The sequence below is a fragment of the Mauremys mutica genome, chromosome 25, assembly GCF_020497125.1.
Source record: "Mauremys mutica isolate MM-2020 ecotype Southern chromosome 25, ASM2049712v1, whole genome shotgun sequence".
Classification (NCBI taxonomy): Eukaryota; Metazoa; Chordata; order Testudines; family Geoemydidae; genus Mauremys; species Mauremys mutica.
In genome coordinates, this window is record NC_059096.1 from 15,526,913 (window position 1) to 15,549,581 (window position 22,669).

The 22,669-nt window shown below is 52.6% G+C and overlaps 1 protein-coding gene and 1 long non-coding RNA gene across 2 annotated transcripts in view; one reads left to right on the forward strand and one right to left on the reverse strand.

Moving 5' to 3' along the window:
• Positions 1-594: 594 nt before the first annotated feature.
• On the reverse strand, positions 595-21,368 carry CD79B (CD79b molecule). Its single transcript, XM_044999201.1, has 6 exons — positions 21,226-21,368; positions 18,329-18,370; positions 14,598-14,909; positions 4,110-4,228; positions 2,446-2,487; positions 595-1,437 (listed from the first exon to the last, which is right to left on the reverse strand). The coding sequence occupies exons 1-6, from the start codon at positions 21,317-21,319 to the stop codon at positions 1,339-1,341; spliced, it is 708 nt and encodes a 235-aa protein (XP_044855136.1). The 5' UTR covers positions 21,320-21,368; the 3' UTR covers positions 595-1,338.
• LOC123356210 overlaps positions 1,327-22,669 on the forward strand; it is a 37,915-nt gene continuing 16,572 nt past the window's right edge. The window contains exon 1 of the long non-coding RNA XR_006575295.1: positions 1,327-1,881. This is a non-coding gene — a long non-coding RNA (uncharacterized LOC123356210). The remainder of the gene's footprint in view (positions 1,882-22,669) is intronic.

Below are 22,669 nucleotides of genomic sequence, written 5' to 3' on the forward strand. Positions count from 1 at the left end.
CACTGGCATGAGCACGTGCATCCTTGTGCAGTGTGGGGAACATCTGCTCTAATGTGTCTCCTGAGAGCTCAGTGCCCACGACTGTATTTCGGTTCCTGCCTATTCAGCCCCACCAGCCTGCATGGCACTTAACAGACACGCCCCTGCTGCAAAGAGCCGTACGGACCATACAGGCAAACCTAAAGGGCCTGGGGAGGTGAGCGAGATGCAAAATTTTGCTGGTATCATTCCACCCAGTCAGATTTCTCCTCTTGCAAAGGAAGGTCCGTGCAGCAGAAACTGTGGCCTAAAGTGCTGCTTGGAGCAGGAAATTAGTGAATTTTAATTGACATTAAGCAGGCTTATTATTAGCACTGACGGAACGTTCCATGCTCTGGTCCATGGAAAACCCCTTCTGGTGAGTGTGCTGATGTGAAATGATCTTTGGTGTTCCTTAGGACAGAACCTGCCTGAGATCCCAGCATCATGATAACGGCCCACACATCTAGACAAGTTGCTCAATGAGAGAGCCCCTGGACTATGCATCTCAGCCACGCGTTGTGCAGTAAGGAGCCAGTCTGACTCCGGGCGGTGGTAACAGGAGGAGCAGGACACTGATTTATTGTGTTTATTAAAACTTTAAAAAGCAGTTGGACATTTTGATCCCACAATTTCCACACTTTGCTGGGACGCCCTAATTCACACTTGGTAGAACTTCATTCCCGTTGTGTAGCATCTTGCTACAAGGAGTCATAATAACTTCACGCACAGTGGAAGGTTCGGTTCAACATGAGTAAAGTGATCACATTCCAGCCCTCTGTGAATGTGTCGTCTCTGCAAACCTGTCTCTCCTTCCTAGGCCCAGGGCCTCAGAGATTAAAGTGATCTGCTGCTACCAAGTTCTTTTAGCTGCCTAACTCAGGCTGAGGTTAACTCACTGTTTGCTGCCAGTTGGTGGCAGCTTGCTACTCATTTCTGTACATGCACCCAGGGGCTTGTGTGTTGAGATAATAACAGCAACTTCCAGGCTAAAATCGTCTTGGCCAGCTCCCATCCAGATCTGGATACAGACTCAGAAAAGCAAGCGCTGAATATACAACACCAAAAACTCAAGCAAGCTCTACTAACGGTTACAGGAGGCAGCTGTGTGTGGCAGGGGGGTGGGAGCTACTGGCAGCGTCCCATCGTCTTGTTGCAGTTTGTGGTGTTGCCCTGCCACACACGAGTCTGTAACAGCCACAGCCCATGGCAGGAAGCCAGGAATCCCAATTCCTCCAGCATCAGTGGGTAGCTCACAGGCACAGCGGGTGCAAGAAGCTGTTCCACTAACGTAGGCAAGTCGCCTGGGTGCAGAGCCCCTCACTCCTGACCCGGATGCTCCCCAATTGTCCACTTGGCTTTTATATCCCGCAGAGGTGCAATGTCTTCGTAGGTGGCAGTTTGTTCGATCTCTAAGCCCTGTGCAAAGAAGAGGGAGACTGAGGAGGAAACATTCCCAGGGACCCGGGTCAGCCCTGAGATACGCCCAGGTGCCTGCTGCGCAAGCCGAGCTTCGGGCGGAACTGGGAACTCAGTGTGATGTTAGCTGGCAGAAGAGCTTTACCAAAGCTGACTCCTCGCCTCCAGCCCCAGCCCTCCCTCCCGCCCATCTCCAAGGCTGGCCTGGCCGTGCCATCTTCAGGCTCATTCCCAGGGATATAATGGATTGGTGCCTTTTTTGCTTCTTCATGATTTACAGAGAACCTGACAGGGTTTATTTGTTTCCCTCTGTTTATTTTAGACAGAAATTCAGGCCTTGTCTACCCTGGCAGACTGTGGATGATCGGAGAACTAGTGGCATTATGACGGCTCCGAAGTCTGAGAGGGGAAAGGATTTCGAGGCAGGCTGTTTGAAACGCTCAGGTTTGCATGGTTTGTTAGTATTTATTGAACTCCAGTACGTAGGCGCGGGAAGTAGGGCTGCGTGGGATGATGCAGCACGCCCGGGTTTTGTGCCAGCCCCAGGGTCCCGCCCGGGGATAGGACCGGCTGCTGGCCCTGGGTCCTCGCTGCCAGCCCGGGGTCCCGCTCAGCCACTGGCCCCATGCCCGGGGCTCCACACCCACCCCTCGCTGTGTCCCCAGCCTCCGCCGCTTTACCCCTGTCTGTGTCCCTCCCCTCCCGGAGCCACAGCCTTGCTCCCGGCCCCAGCTCTACGGGATGCTGGGGGGTGCAGGCAGGGCGGGGTAAGCAGGGATGCGGCTCAGCACCCTCACTCCAAAAACGATTCCAGCGTCACTTCTCCAATACACAACACACACTTGGGAGAAAGGACGTCAGTCTTAAAGATCCACTTCTCCTCCCCTTCAGCTCGCAATGTACATCTGAAACCCCCAACGAATGCCGCCCTGCCCAGCTCACTGCTTCAAAAATATTCCTATTATATTAACTATTATTAACCTAATTAACATGATATTGTTAACTTACCTCATAGGTATGGTCCTCATCAGAGCTGGCCTTGCCGTCGCCCTAGTGGGGAGGGAGAAGCACAGGGAAATGTAGTGATCTTCCTTACCACAGTGTTCTGCTATTTCTGGGCTCTTCCATGGGTTGCTACCAGAATGTCTGTGTCATTAAATGTTTCTCCCCAAAGTATCCCAAGTGGGTGTAAAACCAGGGTGTTGCCAAGCACTGCATGACGGGGCAGCTGTGCCCTCGGGGGAGTGGGGCCATCCAAGAACAGACCCACTCGGCATGGTGTGTGTGAATGGCCTGGGCATGTCTCCTATTGCGATGTCCTGGGTTTACGCTGAGTCCTTGGTATAAACCGACCCAGGTTAAGCCATGCGATGCACTCAGCACAAGGATGCCAGGTGCCAGGGATAACAGTGAGCTGTCTGGGGGCCAGGGGCCTGCTTCCGCCCGAGCCATGCCAGCCCCACCCCAGATCTAAGCCTGAGGTGTGCACCCTCAGTGCCCAAACTCCTGATGACAGTTTCCCTTGGAGGAGCCAGGAGACATAACTGAACCGCTATCAGAGGCGACATATGGGGGGGCATGCAGGGTCATGTGTCCCCCAGATTTGCTCACATGGGCTGAGCATGCTCAGTAACACTGCTGAAGCTGGCTGCCCTCACTCTGCCCCCCCCCTCCCCCCCATCACGAAGATGACCAGGAGAAGGGACTGGATCATTGACATCTTTCACACTGTTCCGTCTCTGGACCTGCCCTATCCCCACTAACCTACTAGACCCAGAGCTTCCATGGGGAATTCCAGATGCTTCCAGGGCTCCCCGGGGCTAAATGCTTTATTCCTCCAAGCAAAGGAAGACAGATGTTCCTCCGTGAGGCCTGGTCTACACTTAAAACTCAGGTCAACATAGCTGCGGTACTCAGGGGTGTGAAAAATCCACAGCCCCTGAGTGCTGCGGTGGTGCCAAACTAACCCCCAGTGTAGCCGCAGCGAGGTCAATGGCAGACTGCTTCCATCACGTTAGCAACCGTCGCCCAGGGAGGTAGAGTTCCTACCATGACGGAAAAACCACTTCTGTCGCCGTGGTGTGCGTCTACACTACAGGCTTCCCGGCGGCATAGCTGGGAGCTGTAGCTCCTGTAGTGTAGACGTCCCTGGCGTACACCTTTCGACAGCCATGAGGGGACACCAGGCTGAGGCAGTGCAACCCCTTGCTGTTCCTCCAGGCCTCTGCCAGCTGTTGGTGGGGGCCCAGATGGCAAAATCCCATATAACTCCCCCCTAACCGCGAAGCAGTAGCTATCCTCCTCCATCTTTTGCATTGCCTTTGGGACCTAGCCCAGGTACCTCAGTTCTCAGAGGAGGCTGTCAGGAAGAGCCCATTGGCTGAATAAACACAATGGAAATGGAGCCTCTTGTGACACAGCTCTATATCCCCCCAGCGAAGGCGATACGCCTGCCCTGGTTCCAGGGCCATTAGCCCTCTGCCCCCTAGAAAATACAGGAGACTTCTCCCCATCCTCAGCACAGCTCAGAGCGATGGCTGGGAGCCTGGGATGATGGTGCCCAGACATGATCCCCCAGCACGTCATGCTGAGACATTCCAAGATGCCTCACAATATGGATGGTCAATGCACATCCTTGAACGGTATTTCAGTAGGAGGCGCCCAATACTCACTTTCTCCAGGAGCAGGAGCATGGGGACGCTCACGAAGATGACCAGGAGAATGGACTGGATCATGATGATGACGTCTTTCACACTGTTCCGTCTCTGGACCTGCTCAATGGTGCTGAAACCTACAAATGAGGCAACGGCAGGAAGGGCGCCTTGAACCCTTTGCAGTGTCTCTCCCAGACGGGAGGAGCAGGAGCTGGCTGGAGTTTTGTTACAGAACAGCTGTAAGGGCCTAGGAGGAGCAACTTAGCGTGACAGGGACGCCTCGCCCTTGACTCCGGCTCCAGCGCGCACCCCAGGGTTCTGCATGGAGTAGTGAGTGAATGGGTGAAAACAAAAATTGATAAAGGGGATTCTTTTAAGAAAGAAAGAAAGAAAGAAAGATGCCTGCTTTGCTTTCACAACAGCCCCCTTTGCACCCCGTGAGCATCACAGACCTGCTTTTCTGATGGAGAAAAACCTCTCAGTTGATTCAAGAGCTTCCCTGACCTGCTGTTTGCTGTGACCTCCCATCGGCACCTCTTCTCTCCACCTCTCTGAACTTCTGATACCCTCTCCTACCTTAGGAGTAGTGATTCATCCCCTTTTCCATAGTTGCCCCCATCCATCTAGCCTGGGCCACTAGCCTGCAATGTCACCTGCTATTGTGATTTTCTCACTAGTCTCATGTTTTTAAAGGTAAGTACATGCCCTCCCGGGCATGGATAAAAGCTTGAAGACACGAACCCTAAAGGATCCAGACCCACAAGGGAACTAAAGAGAACCTCAGTTTAAAATCTCATGATTTTAAGTCCACCTTGTGATCTGTGGGCATGGCAGATGATCTGTGAGTGCTGAGGAATGGCCAGCTCCATGGGCCCTGCTCTGGGGATGGGGAACGTCTCCCTGAAATGCTGTCCAGACAGCAAAACAAGTAGCCTCCCCATGCCACATAGAGCTGGGCTTGCAAGTGGAAGGACCTTGTCAGCACCACCTCATGGGCACCCAGGTCACAGGTCATTCAGGGCAGCAAACAGCCCGTTCTGAACATGACATGCTCAGAAGGTGACAAGTGCAAGGTGTCCAAATGACTTTTCCTTGCCTTCCAGGTGAGCCTGGTGGTATCTGCACCAGAGACTTGGCACCGACCCAAAGCAGGCGCTGTCCCCTCGACACAGTGCCTTGGGCATGCTACTCCCATGTGTGTGTGACGGAGCCCAGAGCAGCACCACAAAGATATACAACCCAGTGTGAGGGACTGGAGGCAGTCCCAGAGCCATTGGCCAGGAGAGCTGCGGTTTCCACTCCATGCAGCCGATGAAGTGGGCCTGTAGCCCACGAAAGCTTATGTTCAAATAAATTTGCTAGTCTCTAAGATGCCACAAATACTCCTGTTCTTCCTGTTATCAGGGTAACAGGTCTCAAAATGTAACTGTGAACAGGGAATCAGCATTGAGCAGGTGTGTTTCCATCAGAGGTCTGCAGGACTTGGTTCTTGGCCCTACACTAATTACCACGACATTATTCATGACCTGGAAGAAAACACATCATCATCGCTGATCATGTTTGAGATGACACGGGAAGTGGTAAGTAATGAAGGGCTCAGGGCACTGATTCAGCGCAGTCTGGATCACTTGGTAAGCTGGGCACATGCAAACCATGTGCGTTTTAATACAGCTAAATGTAAATGGGCACATCTAAGAACAAAGAATGCCAGCCACACTTACAGGATGGGGGAGGGGGCCAGAGCCGTAACTAGGTATTTTTGCGCCCAAGGCACGAATATAAAATTGCACCCCCCCAGGGCTGGCTTTTCGGTGGCAAGTCCCTCAGTCCCTCTCGGAGGGAAGGGCCTGCCGCCGAATTGCCGCTGAAGAATGAATGAAGCGGCGGCAGTAGAGCCTGTGATTTTGGGGGGTCTAACTCATGATTTTTGACTGCTTGGGCTGGTAATGTTGCTTCCAAGATGGTCTTTGGTTCCAGTCCAGTTCCAATCCAGAGAGGAGGGAGGTGCTGGATATCAGCAGTGGCCACTAGGGATCAGCCTGTGTCCTGAGAATGCTGGGAGTTCAGGTCTGCAGGGCAGGATCAGGGCTGGCAGGTTTGTAGAAATGGTGGTGGTCTCCAGAACCCGCCCCTGCCCAAACTCCACCCCAGGGCTGCAGGGGTGAGGGCTGTGGGTTATGGCTGCAGATGAGGGGTTTGGAGTGTGGGAGGGGTTCAGGGTGAGAGTGGGGGTGAGGGCTCTGTCTGGGGCTGGGAGGTTTGGGGTGTGGTAGGGGCTCAGGGCGAGGGTAGGGGTGTAGGGGGTGAGGGCTCTGGTGGGGATTGGGTTTAAGGTGTTTGGGGTGGTGGAGGGGCTCAGGGCTTGGGCAGACATTTGAGGGTGCAGTGGGGGGGTGAAAGCTCTGACTGGGGGTGTGGGCTCTGGGGTGGGGCAGGGCTGGGGATGAGTTTGGGGTGCAGGGAGGCTGCTCCGGGACAGGGGCCAGAGAGGAGGACTCCCCCCAGCCCTTTCCCTGCCAGCAGCAGCAAGCTCTGGGGGGGGGGGGAGCCTCCCTTTCCTGCCCCCCCAGCAGCACACTCACCCCCACCACTGTCACTGCATGTGCTCCTAGGCCCCATCTCAGGTCCAGGAATCTCCCCTGCCTCCCCCGTGGTGGGTGCTGGGGGGTGCTGTGAGCGCCTCCTCCCCTGCTGTTGCCCCTGACTGTAGCCTCACTGGGGGTGGGGGATGGGGTTGCCTCCTTGCCCAGCTTGGGGCAGGAGCGGTGACTGTGGGTGGGGGGCCCCCTGTGCTGGTGGAGGGTCCCACTGGAAAATGAAAGGGTCTGAGGGGGAGGGGCAGGCTCAGAGTCAGTCTGCCCTGGCTGGAGTGGGTGGGGGGCACTAGGACCCAGTGGCAGCAGTTGCTGCAGGGAGGCAGCATGGAGCTGCAGGGGAGAGACAGGGACGGGGAAGGCGGAGGAGGGAGGAGCAAGTCGGGGCTGGGGGACATTCGGGGGGGTGGGGGGGCCGCAGGGAGATCACCCGGGTTATCCAGCCAGCGGCTTTATTTTTTCTCCGCCGCTTTGTGCGCCCCTCGGCTTCAGGGGCGGCTCTAGGAACTGCGCCGCCCCAAGCAGGGCGGCACTATGCGGGGGGTGCTCTGGCGGTCGCCGGTCCCGCGGCTCCGGTGGACCTCCCGCAGGCGTGCCTGCGGATGCTCCACCGGAGCTGCGGGACCAGCGGACCCTCCCGCAGACGTGCCTGCGGATGCTCCACCGGAGCCGCGGGACCAGCGGACCCTCCTGCAGACGTGCCTGCGGATGCTCCACCGGAGCCGCGGGACCAGCGGACCCTCCTGCAGACGTGCCTGCGGATGCTCCACCGGAGCCGCGGGACCAGCGGACCCTCCTGCAGACGTGCCTGCGGATGCTCCACCGGAGCCGCGGGACCAGCGGACCCTCCTGCAGACGTGCCTGCGGATGCTCCACCGGAGCCGCGGGACCAGCGGACCCTCCACAGGCACGTCTGCGGGAGGTCCACCGGAGCCGCCTGCCACCCTCCCGCGGCACGCCGCCCCAAGCGCGCGCTTGGTGCACTGGGGTCTGGAGCCGGCCCTGCTCGGCTTTGTGCGTCCAAGACAAGTGTCTCACTCGCCTCGCCCTTGTTATGGCACTGGAGGGGCTACCCAGGGAAGCAGGGACTCTGGAAAAGGTTTGAGGGTCATCGTGGTTAATCAGCTAAACGTGAACTCCCAGTGTGACACTGTGGCCAAAAGAGCTAATGTGATCCTGGGATGTATAAACCAGGTAATTTTGAGTAGCAGAAGAGAGGTTATTTTACCTCCGTATTTGGCACTGGTGCAACCACACCTGGAATACCGTGTCCAGTTCTGGTGTTCACAATTCCAGAAGGATGGTGATACATTGGAGAGGGTTCAGAGAGGAGCCATGAGAATGATTAAAGGTTTTGAAAACCTGCCTTGTAGCGATAGACTCAAGAAGCCCAATCTATGTAGCTTAACAAAGAGAAGGTTCAGGCGTGATGTGATCACAGTCTGTAAGTACCTACATGGGGAACAAACACTTGGTAATAGTCAATCTAGCAAAGAAAAGTCTAACATGATCCAATGAGTGGAAGTTGAAGCTAGACAGATTCAGCCTGGAAATAAGGTACACATGTTTAACATTAAACATTGGAATAACCTACCAAGGGTCATGGTCATCACTGGCAGCTTTTAAATCAGGATTGGATGTTTTTCTTCAAGATCTGCTCTAGGAGTTATTTTGGGGCAGTGCTCTGACCTGTGTTATGTGGGAGGTCAGACTGGACAATTTCCTGGTGCAAGTGCTGGAGGAACCAACTAGGGGAAAAGCTCTTCTTGACCTGCTGCTCACAAACAGGGAAGAAATAGTAGAGGAAGCAATAGTGGATGGGAACCTGGGAGGCAGTGACCATGAGATGGTCGAGTTCAGGATCCTGACACAAGGAAAAAGGGAAAGCAGTAGAACAGAGACCCTGGACTTCAGAAAAGCAGACTTCGACTCCCTCAGGGAACTGATGGGCAAGGTCCCCTGGGAGAATAACATGACGGGGAAAGGAGTCGAGGAAAGCTGGCTGTATTTCAAAGAAACCTTATTGAGGTTGCAGGAACAAACCATCCCGATGTGTAGGAAGAAAAGTAAATATGGCAGGCGACCAGCTTGGCTTAACAGTGAAATCCTTGCTCGTCTTAAACACAAAACAACAGCTTACAAGAAGTGGAAGATTGGACAAATAACCAGGGAGGAGTATAAAAGTATTGTTCAGGCATGCAGGTGTGAAATCAGGAAGGCCAAATCACACTTGGAGTTGCAGCTAGCCGGAGATGTTAGGAGCAACAAGAAGGGTTTCTTTAGGTATGTTAGCAACAGGGAAGAAAGTCAAGGAAAGTGTGGGCCCCTTGCTGAATGAGGGAAGGAACAGACAGACAGAGGATGTGGAGAAAGCTAGTGTACTCAATGCTTTTTTTGCCTCTGTCTTTAAAGACAAGGTCAGCTCCCAGACAGCTGCACTCTGCAGCACGGTATGGGGAGGAGGTGACCAGCTCTCTGTGGAGAAAGAAGTAGTTCGGGGCTATTTAGGAAAGCTGGACGAGCACAAGTCCATGGGGCCGGATGCGCTGCATCCGAGGGTGCTAAAGGAGTTGGCCGATGAGATTGCAGAGCCATTGGCCATTATCTTTGAAAAATCATGGCGATCGGGGGAGGTCCCGGATGACTGGAAAAAAGCTAATGTAGTGCCCATCTTTAAAAAAGGGAAGAAGGAAGATCCAGGGAACTACAGGCCAGTCAGTCTCACCTCAGTCCCTGGAAAAATCATGGAACAGGTCCTCAAGGAATCAATCCTGAACCACTTAAAGGAAGGGAAAGTGATCAGGAACAGTCAGCATGGATTCACCAAGGGCAAGTCATGCCTGACTAACCTAATTGCCTTCTATGACGAGATAACCGGCTCTGTGGATGAGGGGAAAGCAGTGGATGTGCTATTTCTGGACTTTAGCAAAGCTTTTGATACAGTCTCCCACAGTATTCTTGCCAGCAAGTTAAAGAAGTCTGGGCTGGATGAATGGATGGTAAGGTGGATAGAAAACTGGCTAGATGGTCGGGCTCAACGGGTAGTGATCAATGGTTCCATGTCTAGTTGGCAGCCGGTATCAAGTGGAGTGCCCCAAGGGTCGGTCCTGGGGCTGGTTTTATTCAATATCTTCATTAACGATCTGGAGGATGGTGTGGACTGCACCCTTAGCAAGTTTGCAGATGACACTAAACTGGGAGGAGTGGTTGATACGCTGGAGGGTAGGGCTAGGATACAGAGGGACCTAGACAAATTAGAGGATTGGGCCAAATGAAATATGATGAGGTTCAACAAGGACAAGTGCAGAGTCCTGCACTTAGGACGAAAGAATCCCATGCACTGCTACAGACTAGGGACCGAATGGCTGGGCAGCAGTTCTGCAGAAAAGGACCTAGGGGTTACGGTGGATGAAAAGCTGAATATGAGTCAACAGTGTGCCCTTGTTGCCAAGAAGGCTAATGGCATTTTGGGTTGTATAAGTAGGGGCATTTCCAGCAGATCGAGGGATGTGATCATTCCCCTCTACTCAGCACTGGTGAGGCCTCATTTGGAGTACTGTGTCCAGTTTTGGGCCCCACACTACAAGAAGGATGTGGATAAATTGGAGAGAGTCCAGCGGAGGGCAACAAAAATGATTAGGGGGCTGGAGCACATGACTTATGAGGAGAGGCTGAGGGAACTGGGATTGTTTAGTCTGCAGAAGAGAAGAATGAGGGGGGATTTGATAGCTGCTTTCAACTACCTGAAAGGGGGTTCCAAAGAGGATGGATCTAGACTGTTCTCAGTGGTAGAAGATGACAGAACAAGGAGTAATGGTCTCAAGTTGCAGAGGGGGAGGTTTAGGCTGGATATTAGGAAAAACTTTTTCACTAGTAGGGTGGTGAAGAACTGGAATGGGTTCCCTAGGGAGGTAGTGGAATCTCCTTCCTTAGAGGTTTTTAAGGTCAGGCTTGACAAAGCCCTGTCTGGGATGATTTAGTTGGGTTTGGTCCTGCTTTGAGCAGGGGGTTGGACTAGATACCTCCTGAGGTCCCTTCCCATCCTGAGATTCTATGATTCTATGATTCTGTGATCACAGTGGTTCCTTTTGGCCTGGGGACTCTATTCATTTATTTATTACCTGTATTGTGGGAGTGCCTAGCTGGTTGGTGTGAATAGCAGGAGCTGACCCCAGTTCTCTGTGATAAAAATATGGCAATCAAGTTAAAAGGTAGGGTGTATAAACATTGTAATTCAACCCATCTTAATGTACAGGACAGAGACTTGGCCAACTACGGGGAAGGCGATCAGTATGTTCTCTACCATGGGAATGAAGATGTTGAGATGGTTAAATGGATGGACATGCTAGAATAGGAAATGGAATGAGGTTGTGAGGGGCCTAATGCGGCTTGCCCTAATTGAGGACAAGTTGATGGAGGCTAGGGTATGTTGGTGTGGTTGTGTCCAGTGGAGACCTGGGAGTGCTATTGGTAGGATGACCCTTTCAGTGATTGTGGGTGGAAGACAAGCAAGGAGGAAGCCAAAGAATAGGTATGTGAAGCAGATATTGTAGAACTGATAAATGAAATTGTTTTTAATTGTTCACTTTATTAATATAACTTCTGTTCACCATTCACTACACTTGCCTACATTGTAACTTCTGTTCACTGTTTGCCATATTGTAATTCAAACCCCATTTTAAAACGCTCACTCCATTTTGTAAAAGCTTCCTCCAACCTTCATTTCTGCAAACCCTGCTGTAATCTTATTAGCTTAGTTTAGATGTGTGACTGAGGTATGGATGGATGATGGAATCAACCTCCAGCCCCAGCCTGTCCTGATGAAATAGAGTTCAAACATCACCGGCTGAAGATGCAGACAAGAGCCCTAACAAAGTAAGGGCTGGTCTACACTAGGGAGGGGGATCAATCTAAGATACGCAACTTCAGCTATGTGAATAGCGTAGCTGAAGTCGAAGTATCTTAGATCGATTTACCTCTCGTCCTCACGGCGTGGGATCAACGTCCGTGGCTCCCCCTGTCAACTCCGCTACCGCCATTCGTGCTGGTGGAGTTCCGGAGTCGACGGGAGTGCATTCGGGGATCGATATATCGCGTCTAGATGAGACATGATATATTGATCCCCGAGAAATTGATCGCTACCCGCCGATACGGCGGGTAGTCTAGACGTACCCTAAGAAGAGTCCACCCTAAAAAGAAAAGGTGCAATAGAAGGAAGATCAAAGCCAGGTCTGAGGCTGAAATCATGCCTGCAATTGACGGGTGATCAATCACCAAACCCAGAGGCAGCGTGACACAGCAAGACCTATAGACTCTGGATTCAAACTAAAGCCTACAAAAAGGATGGGTGAGATGGGAGACTTTGGAGGGTAACATTCTGCTGCCAACATGGAAGGGCATCGGTGCCTGCCCAACAGAGACCCAGCTCGTCCTTGTGCCCGGCTTTCCTGGCCAGTTACTGCCACAAGCCACGAACCCAAGCTGCAAAATCAAGCCACGAACTCAAGCTATGTCCAGGACTGGTGACTATGCAGCAGCTGCAGAACATCTGATGGATGTGTGTGTGTGTGTGTGTGTGTGTGTGTGTATAGGTATTAGGTATAATGTGTGTGTCTAAGGATTAAAATATTAGTTATTGGTCATAAATCAAATTGTGTTATCATAGTAAATGTGGCATCTTTGTCTTGCCCCCTGAAAAGATCCTGTGTAGTTTTGTCTGCACAACAATCTCAACAGATGTTAGAGACACCGATTTGCACAACAGCCAGCCGTACAGTCCCAAGTTTTGGAAGAAGGCGATACAAGTCCCCAGCCCTAAATAAGGAAGTGGCAAGAAAGAGGAAGAAGATTGTGGTAGCACCTGGGAGCTCCCGTTATGGACCAGGACCCCATGGTGCCAGGCACTGAACAAATGCAGAACAGAGGGATGGTCCCTGCCCTGAAGAGCTTACAGGATAGGGGATGTGCCCCATTGAACTGCAGGGATGACTGGGACCTTCATTCTCCAGAGTAAGCAGCCTGTTCTCAGCTAGACACCTGGTTCTCCAGGCTGAATGTCCTCAGGTTGGTAGGTGTAAGTTAGACACGTAGTGTGAGTATTCACACCCGTAATGCGAGTTCTCTGAGCTTCTTGTATTTTACAGTGTGAAAAGGGGCTTTTTTACACAACCTTTCTGGAATGATAATATTCTTATCATTTCCTGGGTATTCTGGGACTGCGCTCACGGGCCCCATTGTGCAGGGTGCTGTACAGAAATAGAGGCAGACACAGTCCTTGCCCCGAACAACTGAGAGTCTCAGCAATGGTTTGCTCATTTGTTCCTGTGTTTCATAGCTTCCAGCCCACAGATTCAGAGAGTCACATGCATCCATAGATTTTAAGGCCAGGAAAGGCCATTAGATCCTCTAGTCTGCCCTCCTGCATAATACAAGCCAGACAAACTCACCCATGGATTCCTGCATCTAGCCCAATGGCTTGTGGTTGAACTAGAGCGTATTCTGAAGGGGAGAGAAATGGGAGCTGAAATAAATCAGAAACCATGCGAAGAACCGTGGGGCTCAGTTGCCACAATGGGAACGGCTGGAGAGCCGAGTGTCTTACTGAAATTCAAACCCACCCTGACATACCTGGCGTCAGAAGACAGGGCTCCTTTGCTGTTGGGATCTGTGCCACAGCTCCTTCTTGCTGCGTGGCTGCTAATGTGTTCAGGGGGTTCTGTACTGCCGTGTCAATGGGTCAGACTGGGATTTTCAAAGCATCGTCATTAAGGCTAAGATTTTGTCACGGCTATTTTTAGTAAAAAAGCTTGTGACCTGTCCATGACTTTTACTAAAAACAGCCATGACAAAATGGAGAGCTCAGCTGTGGGGTCTCCACACTGCTTGAAGCAGCTAGGCAGCTGTGGGGACAATGGCGCTGGAACCCTTTTTATAGTAGGGGTGCTGAAAGCCAACAAAACTATCCCCAAACTTTTTATCTGCCAGAGCTGAGGCCAGGAGCAGGGCCGTGTCTCCAGGAGGGGAGGGGGACATGGAGACGGATAAGGGGGCCGAGGCTGGGGACAGGTGCGGGGCCAGTAGCAGAGCCCTGTGTGTGGGACCGGCAGCCGGGACCCTGCATGTGTGGCTGGGAGCAGGGCCAGTAGCTGGGACACCATGTGCACAGCTGGCAGCTGGGACCCTGCATAAAAGCTGCAGCACCCCCTACACCCCTACTTCCCGCACCTATGTGCGGGGGCCACTTGGAGCTCCAGGGTCCCCTCTGCCACCTGCGGCGGTCAGGAGCTGCGGGAGTACCCCATAGCTCCCAGCCACCATGGGCTGAAGTCACGGAAGTCACCGGAAGTCGCAGATTCCCTGTGACTTCGTCGACCTCTATGAAAAAATCATAGCCTTAATCATAAGAGATCCCATTGGAGTGGGAGCTAGATGCCAACATCCCTTCGGCGCCTTTGAAAATCCCACCCAAAGGTTTTAAGTAGAAAACTTGAAAAAATCCATATGAGATAGATAGATGTGTATGGGGACAGAGGGACAGATAGATAGACGGGTGTGTATGGGGATAGATAGATGGGTGTGTGGGGGGACAGATGGACAGATGGGTGTGTATGGGGACAGATGGGGGGGACAGATGAACAGATGGGTGTGTGTGGGGACAGATGGGAGTGTATGGGGACAGATGGACAGATGGGTGTGTGTGGGGACAGATGGGTGTGGTGGGGGACAGATGGACAGATGGGTGTGTATGGGGACAGATGGACAGATGGGTGTGTATGGAGACAGATGGGTGTGTATGGGGACAGATGGACAGATGGGTGTGTATGGGGACAGAGGGGTGTGTATAGGGATAGATGGACAGATAGATAGATGGGTGTGTCTGGGGTTAGACAGAGACAGCGATAGCGCATCTCACCTATTACTCTCAGTTCACTCCCACACGTGCGTATCCGTCCCAGATCACGAGCCAGACTCTTATTTTCACACAAGTAAATGCCGTTGTCTTCAGGCTGAATTTTGCTGAAGATGATCATTACAAACGACGCATTCCTCTCCTCATACACCCTCGGGCCATTCACATCTATCACCCGGGGGGTTTTGTCCTGTCCAGTCATTTTGTACCACTGCACGTCGTCTGAGTTGCGGGAATGGCAGATGAAGTGAACTTGGGTGTTCTTCTTGGCAGCTATGTAACGAGGGTGCTGCCGGAAGTTTGAACAGAACATATCTGAGGAGGAGACAAAACCAGGCCAGGAAGGTAAATTGATAACACTGCATCTTATTAGCTCCTCCAGTTCTTCCCTGTGATGCCTGTGGGCTAACAGGGATCATCCCAGGGCTACTAATGCAGCACGCTTCCTCGCAAATGACTGGCAAACGCTCACCGAATGCAGAAATGTAGGTTGACATAAATTGCAATCAGAAGGATTACAATGCTGTGCGTGTGCAAATTGCAGCTTTGCTTCTGTGTGCACCAAGCGCAAACCCAGCTCCTGGGCAAGCATCAGGCACGGGGCATGTGCCAAAGCTCATCGGCGCTCGTGGAAGTTAGGGCCTTAAACACTACACAAGTCAAGATGTGCACAAGGTTCTCACAAGACCATGATGTGACTGCCCCACACCACAAATACTGCTGCTATTACACTGCACAGAACCATTACAAAGTTTCAATGGAAACATTTTTGACCAGTTGTACTTTTAATTATTTAAAGTTTGCACAGCCATTACATTTCTATGAAGTGACAAAGAAATATATCCATTCTGTGCTTATTCTGAAGTCATTCATAGGAATTTTTAGCAGTTAAATACTAAATTGCTGAGTTACATATACACAGTATTGCATTTGTATTCAATTATTCCTTATAAGTAGCATTTAATTCAGCTGCTTCAGAAAATCATGAATAACCACTACTCATTTGTAATACTCAAGGAGGCTTTTCCTCTCTAATGCAAGCTGCTCACAGTGGCTAATTTAGTTATTTGATTTTATCGCTTCCCAAGTTATTTCTGCCTTTCATAATTATAAAACAAATAATTTGGAAAAGACAGAAAATCAAGCAGCTAAATTAGTAAATGCGAGCAGCTTACATTAGAGAGGAAAAACCTCTATTCTTAGCACCTGTGGTATCTCACAGCACACTAGCAACAGAGCAAAGCTTCAGCCTTAAACAGTATCAAACAAAAAGCACCATAGTGTTACGTTTATCGTCAGTAGTCTTAGCTCAGTTCTCCAGTATGCAGGGGCGGCTCCAGGCACCAAGCGCATGCCTGGGGCGGTGGCGTGCCGGTTGCCGTGAGGGCGGCAGTCAGGCTGCCTTCAGCGGCATGCCTACGGGAGGTCTGCCGGTCCCATGGCTTCAGCGGCAATTCGGTGGCGGGTACACCGAAGGCGTGGTACCAGTGGACCTCCCACAGGTGTGCTGCCGAAAGCCACCTGACTAGACTCAGGGCACAGACGTGACTTTGTGGGGCATGACTGAAAGTCGGAGAGTTAGAATAAAACCTCTTCCTGCTGTAGCCTCTTGGGATGAGGAGGAGCAGCTCCCATCATGAGGGGGAAACTGGGCACTGAGCGTGAGCGGAAAGGCCAGCTAGCCCTTCGGAGATGGGTTTGCCGATTTGAGCGTATCAGAGAGAGCTTCTCCTGAGACCCAGCAGTCGGCTTCTCAGTTCACACTTACAGTTAGGGCACCAAAATCGGTGGCCAGATTTGCCAGAGCTCAGCACACTGGGGCACAGAACTCTTGAAAATCTGGCCCATGGTGATGGTAACGTTTGCTGCCATTTGAGTGCCAAACTCAGTCACAGGAGCGGCTCCAGGCACCAGCACGCCAAGCGCATGCCTGGGGTGGCAAGCCACGGGGGGCGCTCTGCCGGTTGCCGCGAGGGGGGCAGGCAGGTTGCCTTCGGCGCCATGCCTGCTGAGGGTCCGCTGGTCCTGCGGCTTCAGCGGACCTCCTGCAGGCTGCCGCTGAATCCACGGGACCGGGACCTCCTGCAGGCACGCCGCCGAATCCGCGGGACCAGGACCTCCTGCAGGCAAGCTGCCGAATCCGCGGGACCGGGACCTCCTGCAGGCTGCCGCCGAATCCGTGGGACCGGGCTTAGGGGTGCTGGGAGGTTAGTGATTTGCTCTGGGTTTGTGCAGTGCCCAGCAGGGCTATGACTGGGCCTTCTAGGTGCTACAATAAAACACCGTGAGAGGAGCTGGATAGCAAATCACTAACCTCCCAGCACCCCTGAGCCGGGGACTCTGATCCCCATTTTACAGAGGGGCAGCTCAGGTGCCAGGCAAGTCAAGTGAGGAGGCCGTTGGCTGCTATGGGACCTGAAGGGAGATTTTCTGTACCCCAGTCTGCTAGACCATTTCCCCCTCCCAACTCTGCATGCAGCGAGCCAGACAGCCCAGGGTGTGTTGTCCTCCATGCTGCTCTGTATGCGTGTGCCCCGGGCACTCTGGGAGAGCTGCCCTGACTTCCCCAGCATGCACTGGTACAAACACTGTTCAGCAGCATGGTAGATGTAGACACATGAATGCGGCCGTGTTATCACTTGTCTGCATGGGAAGGTTGCACTGATTTAAGATAAAGAGTGAATTTAAACCAATTAAGTAAAACCAATGCAACCCCCTGTGTAGACATCCTTATTTTGGTACGGCAGCTTTTTTCAGCTTAGCTTAAGTCTATGAAGAACAGGTTTAAGCTAAAGCAAAATAAGCCATTCCCTTAAATTGAAATAAGAGCATCCTCACAGGGGGGTGCATTGATTTAATTAAATCGGATTAAGAACAGATTTAAGTTAAATAGTTGCAACTTTCCTATGTAAACAAGGTCTCAGAGCAAAACCAGTTCAGATACAAATGTCTTCTGTGGTTCCCCTCCTCTGGGGAAATGGCAAATTCTGTAGCCAAAGTCCACATGTGACCAACAAGTGGAGCTGAAGGGACTGAAATGTGAGGGGAAATATGCAAATTTTACAGAGGCTGGGAATTGCTTTCACATTACTAGGGCTATTTGAAAAGGAACATATTGATTATAAATTGTTAATAGAGAAATGAGTAGTGGTTTGGGTTATAAGTTTTTGCAACAGTTTCAGCATTAAATATATTTAAGAATGAAATAGGTAATTTACCATAATGGGAAAGAGTCAGGCAGTAGCTAGGAACCTCAGCTAACTCATCCTCTTAAAATATTTCTAGGAGTGGTTTCCATGTAGTGTTATAGGAGTCATTTGGGGTATTTTAAAATCACTTTCTATCATTACTAATTCTATTTGATAAGCTGCTTTTCTGTCTTGTACTTTGCAGCATCGCATTTCATCTTTTCACTAGACTGCATCTATGTAATCACTCTGTTGCAGAACAGAGTAAAAGAGATCCAGGCAATGACAAATCACTCCAGCCCCTAAGCTCTGAGGGTCAGACCCTCAGCTGGCTCCAATGGAAGATCTGGTCCTCAGCATCTACCAGGTGGCTGCAGCTGGGGACTACAGGTTGGAGCCACCAGCTGAGTTTCAGCTTTAGAGGATTTTCATTTTCTCTTAACCTTGCTGTATTTTCAGTGGGGGAGGAGGCACCTGAGAGGTGCACTAGGCAAAACACAAGCATCACAAAGGAGGGGATTCTCTGTATTCTACAGCTGTACTGACCTGACTTCTGCAGGGTGGTGTTTCTTGAGGCTGAGATCTCACCTGGAAGACAGGAGAAGAACAGAAAAAGCAGCTCAGGGTTAGGGTTAGGGCCCATACAAGTCCCTGGCATTTGGAGGCTCAAGGTGCTATGGGAGCCAGGGGCCTGACTGTCCCAGACATTCTGGTTCTAACCTTCCTCCGCGGCAGCAGGCAGCATGGGTTGGAGGACGTGTCGGGGGCTGAGGGTCAGGTGGGCTCCAGTACTGACTCACTGAGTGGCTTTGGGGTGGGGGAAGGGGACAGTCGTTGCTCACCTACCTTCGGTGGGTGCCCTGAGCATTAACTATCTAACGCCTGTGAGCACACACCACACTGAGCAGCCATGGCCCTGGGGCGGGGCTGCTCCAGTCCTCTGTCACAGGGCTGAGACTCAGGGCAGGAGGCAGGCTGGGCCAGTGGTTAGAGTGCTAGCCAGGCCTGGGGCTTGAGTGAACTCAGGACTGCACCGTGCTGGGGTTGATACAGGCCGGCTAGCGTGGTGGGTTAGCTACTAGCCTGGGCCTTTGGAGCCTGGGGGCCGTCTCCTGCTCTGCTACAGACTGTGTGAACTTGGGCCTTGGTTCCCCAGCTGTAATCCAGGGCCGAGGAGCGGGGCTGAGGATAAAGCCATTAGCATGTGAGCCCAGCTAAGCACCCACCTCATGAGCTGCTCTAGAGTCCGGCCCCGGCCTTGTTTCAACAGCGCCAGCATTACAAAACCAACTGTAACAGACTTGTCAAGAGAAGTGGAGCCCATAGGCCAGGAATTGCCTGGTCTCCCTGCTGTGACCCTCACCCCCAGGGCTTCCTGGGGGGAGGGGGACAAGTGGGGCAATTTGCCCCGGGCCCCACAGGGGCCCCCACGAGAATATCGTATTCTATAGTATTGCAACTTTTATTATGGAAGGGGCTCCCGAAATTGCTGTGCCCCAGGCCCCCTCAATCCTCTGGGCAGCCCTGCTCACCCCACACCCCTCGTATGTCTTAGGGCCTGCTACATGGGGCCACTCACAGAGTTAATCCAAATTAACTTCTACAGTGAATTAGTTAAACCGGATTTAAACCCTGTGTGAACACTCTGATGAGGAATTAGAGTGGCCTGAATTCGGTTTAGCTTAATAGACTTGGAAGTACAGACTTGTTTCTTTGGGGCCTAGCCCAAGTCTCTCTATGGGTGTGCAAAGTGCTAATGCATTGTGTAAATAAACCATGAACATGGCTGTGTCCCCCAGGAGGGGCTGGCGTGGGACTGGGACGCAGGGTGTGGCTACACTGCGATCAAAGACCCACAGCACGGCTGTGGCTGGCCCAGGTCAGCTGACTCAGGCTCATGGGGCTCTGGCTGCGGGGCTAGAAAATGCAGCGTAGGAGTCTGGGCTCCAGCCCAAGCTGGAATGTCTGCACCGTTATTTTTATCCCCACAGCCCTAGCCTGAGTCAACTGCCCTGGACTCGGAGCCACGGGTTTTTATCACTGTGTAGACGCACCCTTAGACTCTAAGCAGCAATTGTGCCCCTACATCAGCAACTCCCAAAGTAGCCCGCACCTCTCCTCCCTAGCCGGGCACCTCCGCCCTGCAAGCTGAGCTAGCCAGCCCCAACCCAGCATCTCCCCGACATCCTGCAGCGGCTGCACCACTTCCCCAGCGGGGCAGATGGGCAGGAAGCGCTGTTCTGTTTACTGAGTCGCTCCAGTGCACAGCTCGCTCCTTTGCTATTTCTATGAAAATTGATCTGGCTGGTCAGGTGCAATCTGCCATGTAGCTTTACGCCGTGGTTGTCTGCCAGCTCCTCGCCCATTCGGGCTGTGGTAATAACAACTCAGAGTAATGGTTTAATCATAGAAAGTGAATGTTGACACTCTATAGCTGTGCCCCTGCTGTCCACCTTGTTTGTGAAAGTTTGTACGAGCGGACGCCTCTGTGTATTAATGTTCCCGAACCACCTGTCATCTCCTCCTTCCATGGGAAGAGAGGGGCTTCCAGTTAATCTAAGCAAAGCTGCCCAGGGCTCATGCACTGCTGCGCCAGTCACATTGGACAGCAAGCTGTAGCTGCCCAGCATTTCTCCTTAACCAGCACAGCCCTGGAGGGGCTCTGGCTACATGAACAAGGGAGATGTTACCCAACCTACTTAGCAACGTTCCCAAGAAACACTTGGCAGGGTCTCACTCCTCTTACCTGGTTCCCCATCACCGCAGCATCTGAATATCCCCCAAGCTTCGGTGGCTCTAGCCTCCACCCTGGGAAGCAGGCCAGGGGGCCAGAGCCCTTGTTCAGAACACAGAGAGACAGGGCATGCAGGATGCCTGTAGCACAGCAGGGAACTGAAGCAGGGTCTCACACATCCTAAGCCAGGGACCTAAACCCAGCACCAGTCGTCCCTCTGTTGGGTGGCTGTTTCGTGGGTTAGAACTGCAGAGCCCACAGTGAAAACGCCACTGTCGCCTTAGTGAGCAAAGGGCTGAAACCAAGCAGAGCCTGGACATGCCAAGGGCATCACCTAGGCTAGTGACTGCTCTCCCTGGGGCCCCACCATGCTGGGCAGCCCTGAGGCCAGAGTTCCTGCCTTGCTGCGTATGCTGTGAAACCCAGGTCCTGCCTTCCTGGGAAAAGTTTGCTGTGTGCAAACAGACGCTGAAATGATTTGAAAGATGGAAGGCGTTTGGGTTGAAAAGCTTAGAAACAAGTGAGTGACAGCTGAGATCCCGTTTCCAGGTGAAGTTCTTTAGCGTTCCAACCCAGGACCGGGTGCAATGGGAGAGATTTCAATACTCTGTTGGCAGAATCTGCATTTAGGAATAATTCCCGTAAAGAGTTAATGCTGACTACACCAGCCAATAGCCCCGGTAAGATTAAAGAACTGTGAAAACCCTACCTGAGATCAGGACTAACAGGCAGAGCTGCATGTGGAGAGCTGCCAGACTCTTGCAGAGGGAAGCCATTTCCGAGATCAAATGGTAGGAAAACATCAACACTCCGGCCTTGTGCCGCGGCTGCAGAAACGCTGCTAACTCTCCAACTGGCTTCTTCTTTAGTGCTAAAAATTACAGCGCTTTAGCGAAGCAAGACAGGACTTTCCTGTCGATGTAAATCAGGCCCTGCCGGGACAGTCCCAGACTCAGATATGGGCCGTGGCTAGGCACTCGAGTGCGTCTTCCCCACCCCGGGGCCAGATGCAGAGATGTGTCAGCAGGAGCAGGGGAATGTAAATTAGTCTCCCTTCGGGTCACGCTACACCCGAGTTGGAGGTGTGATTTCCAGCTCAAGGAGCCCGGCCCACACTAGCTTTGATCGTGCTAACGCACTAACAACTGCAGTGTATCCATGGCGGTGGGAGCAACAGGAGGGCCCATCTGGGACTCAGGGCGGCCAGCCCCTCCTGCCGCTATGCTACACATCTGTGTTTAGACACCACCTTGATCAGAGCTAGCGTGGGTATGTCTCCTCCAGCTGGGACAGACACCTTCCCGCGTCAGTGCGGACAGACCCTTGCACACCGACAAAGGTGTAAGTGACACAAATGAAGCCTCCTTAGCCCAGATCCTCCTGCAGACCTCAGGCAAGGACTGAGTCACCTCCCACAGCACTGGGCAGGCACTTCCCTCGCCAGCTTCGCATGTTTCAGACAGACCCGTGGCACTTCTGCCTGGCCTTTGCCGGGGTGTGCGGAAACCCCGACCAAACCCACCAGCGCTGGCTGGGATGGAAGCCGGCATTTGGCTGCTGTTACTGCTGCACCCCCAGTTCTGGTGCCCCCGCCTTTGCCCTGTGGTGTGCAGTGATTGCTCAGTGCTTGCCTGAGGTCTGCTTTGTTCTGGGGCTGGTTCCAATCGGCTGTGCATAACAACAGCGTATCAGCACCCCGGCCAGACCTTCTGTCTGGGAAGCTCAGCCCTTGAAGACACAGCTCCACTCCCCATCCCAATGCCACAAGCTTTCCCTGCACTGACGCGGTGCTGGTGGAATGCAGGGGGCAGGGCAATCTCAGAATCTACGGCTCTCTTCCCCACTGCCGCCAAAGGTGCCGGCGGTCAGATCCCACCCAGTGTGCACGGTGACGTGTCGTTTTCTGCAGCAGCTGGAGGGGTCATTTGGTGTTTGTGCTAGTTGCTGCTGGGTCGTCTGGTTAGGCCAGCGCAGTGCATGACCCGTGCCCACTCCATGTGGGGCTCTGGCCCCTTAGTGGTAACTGGGGCAGACAGGTCTTGAGGAGCCTGCTGCGGCTTAGCTAACAGAGTGGGGCTTTTAGCTCAAGGCCCCACGTTCTCTGCCTGCTGCCGACAGCCCCCCAGGAGTGTGGTGTTACACGTGCTGACTGA

Coding starts and splice junctions, on each gene's coding strand:
- CD79B (XM_044999201.1), bottom strand. CDS start 21,319: ATGTTTTCCTACCATTTGATCTCGGAAATGGCTTCCCTCTGCAAGAGT. Junction 2,488..4,109: donor TGCTCCTGCTCCTGGAGAAA/GTGAGTATTGGG, acceptor CCTCCCCACTAG/GGCGACGGCAAGGCCAGCTC. Junction 1,438..2,445: donor ATGAGGACCATACCTATGAG/GTAAGTTAACAA, acceptor TTCTTTGCACAG/GGCTTAGAGATCGAACAAAC.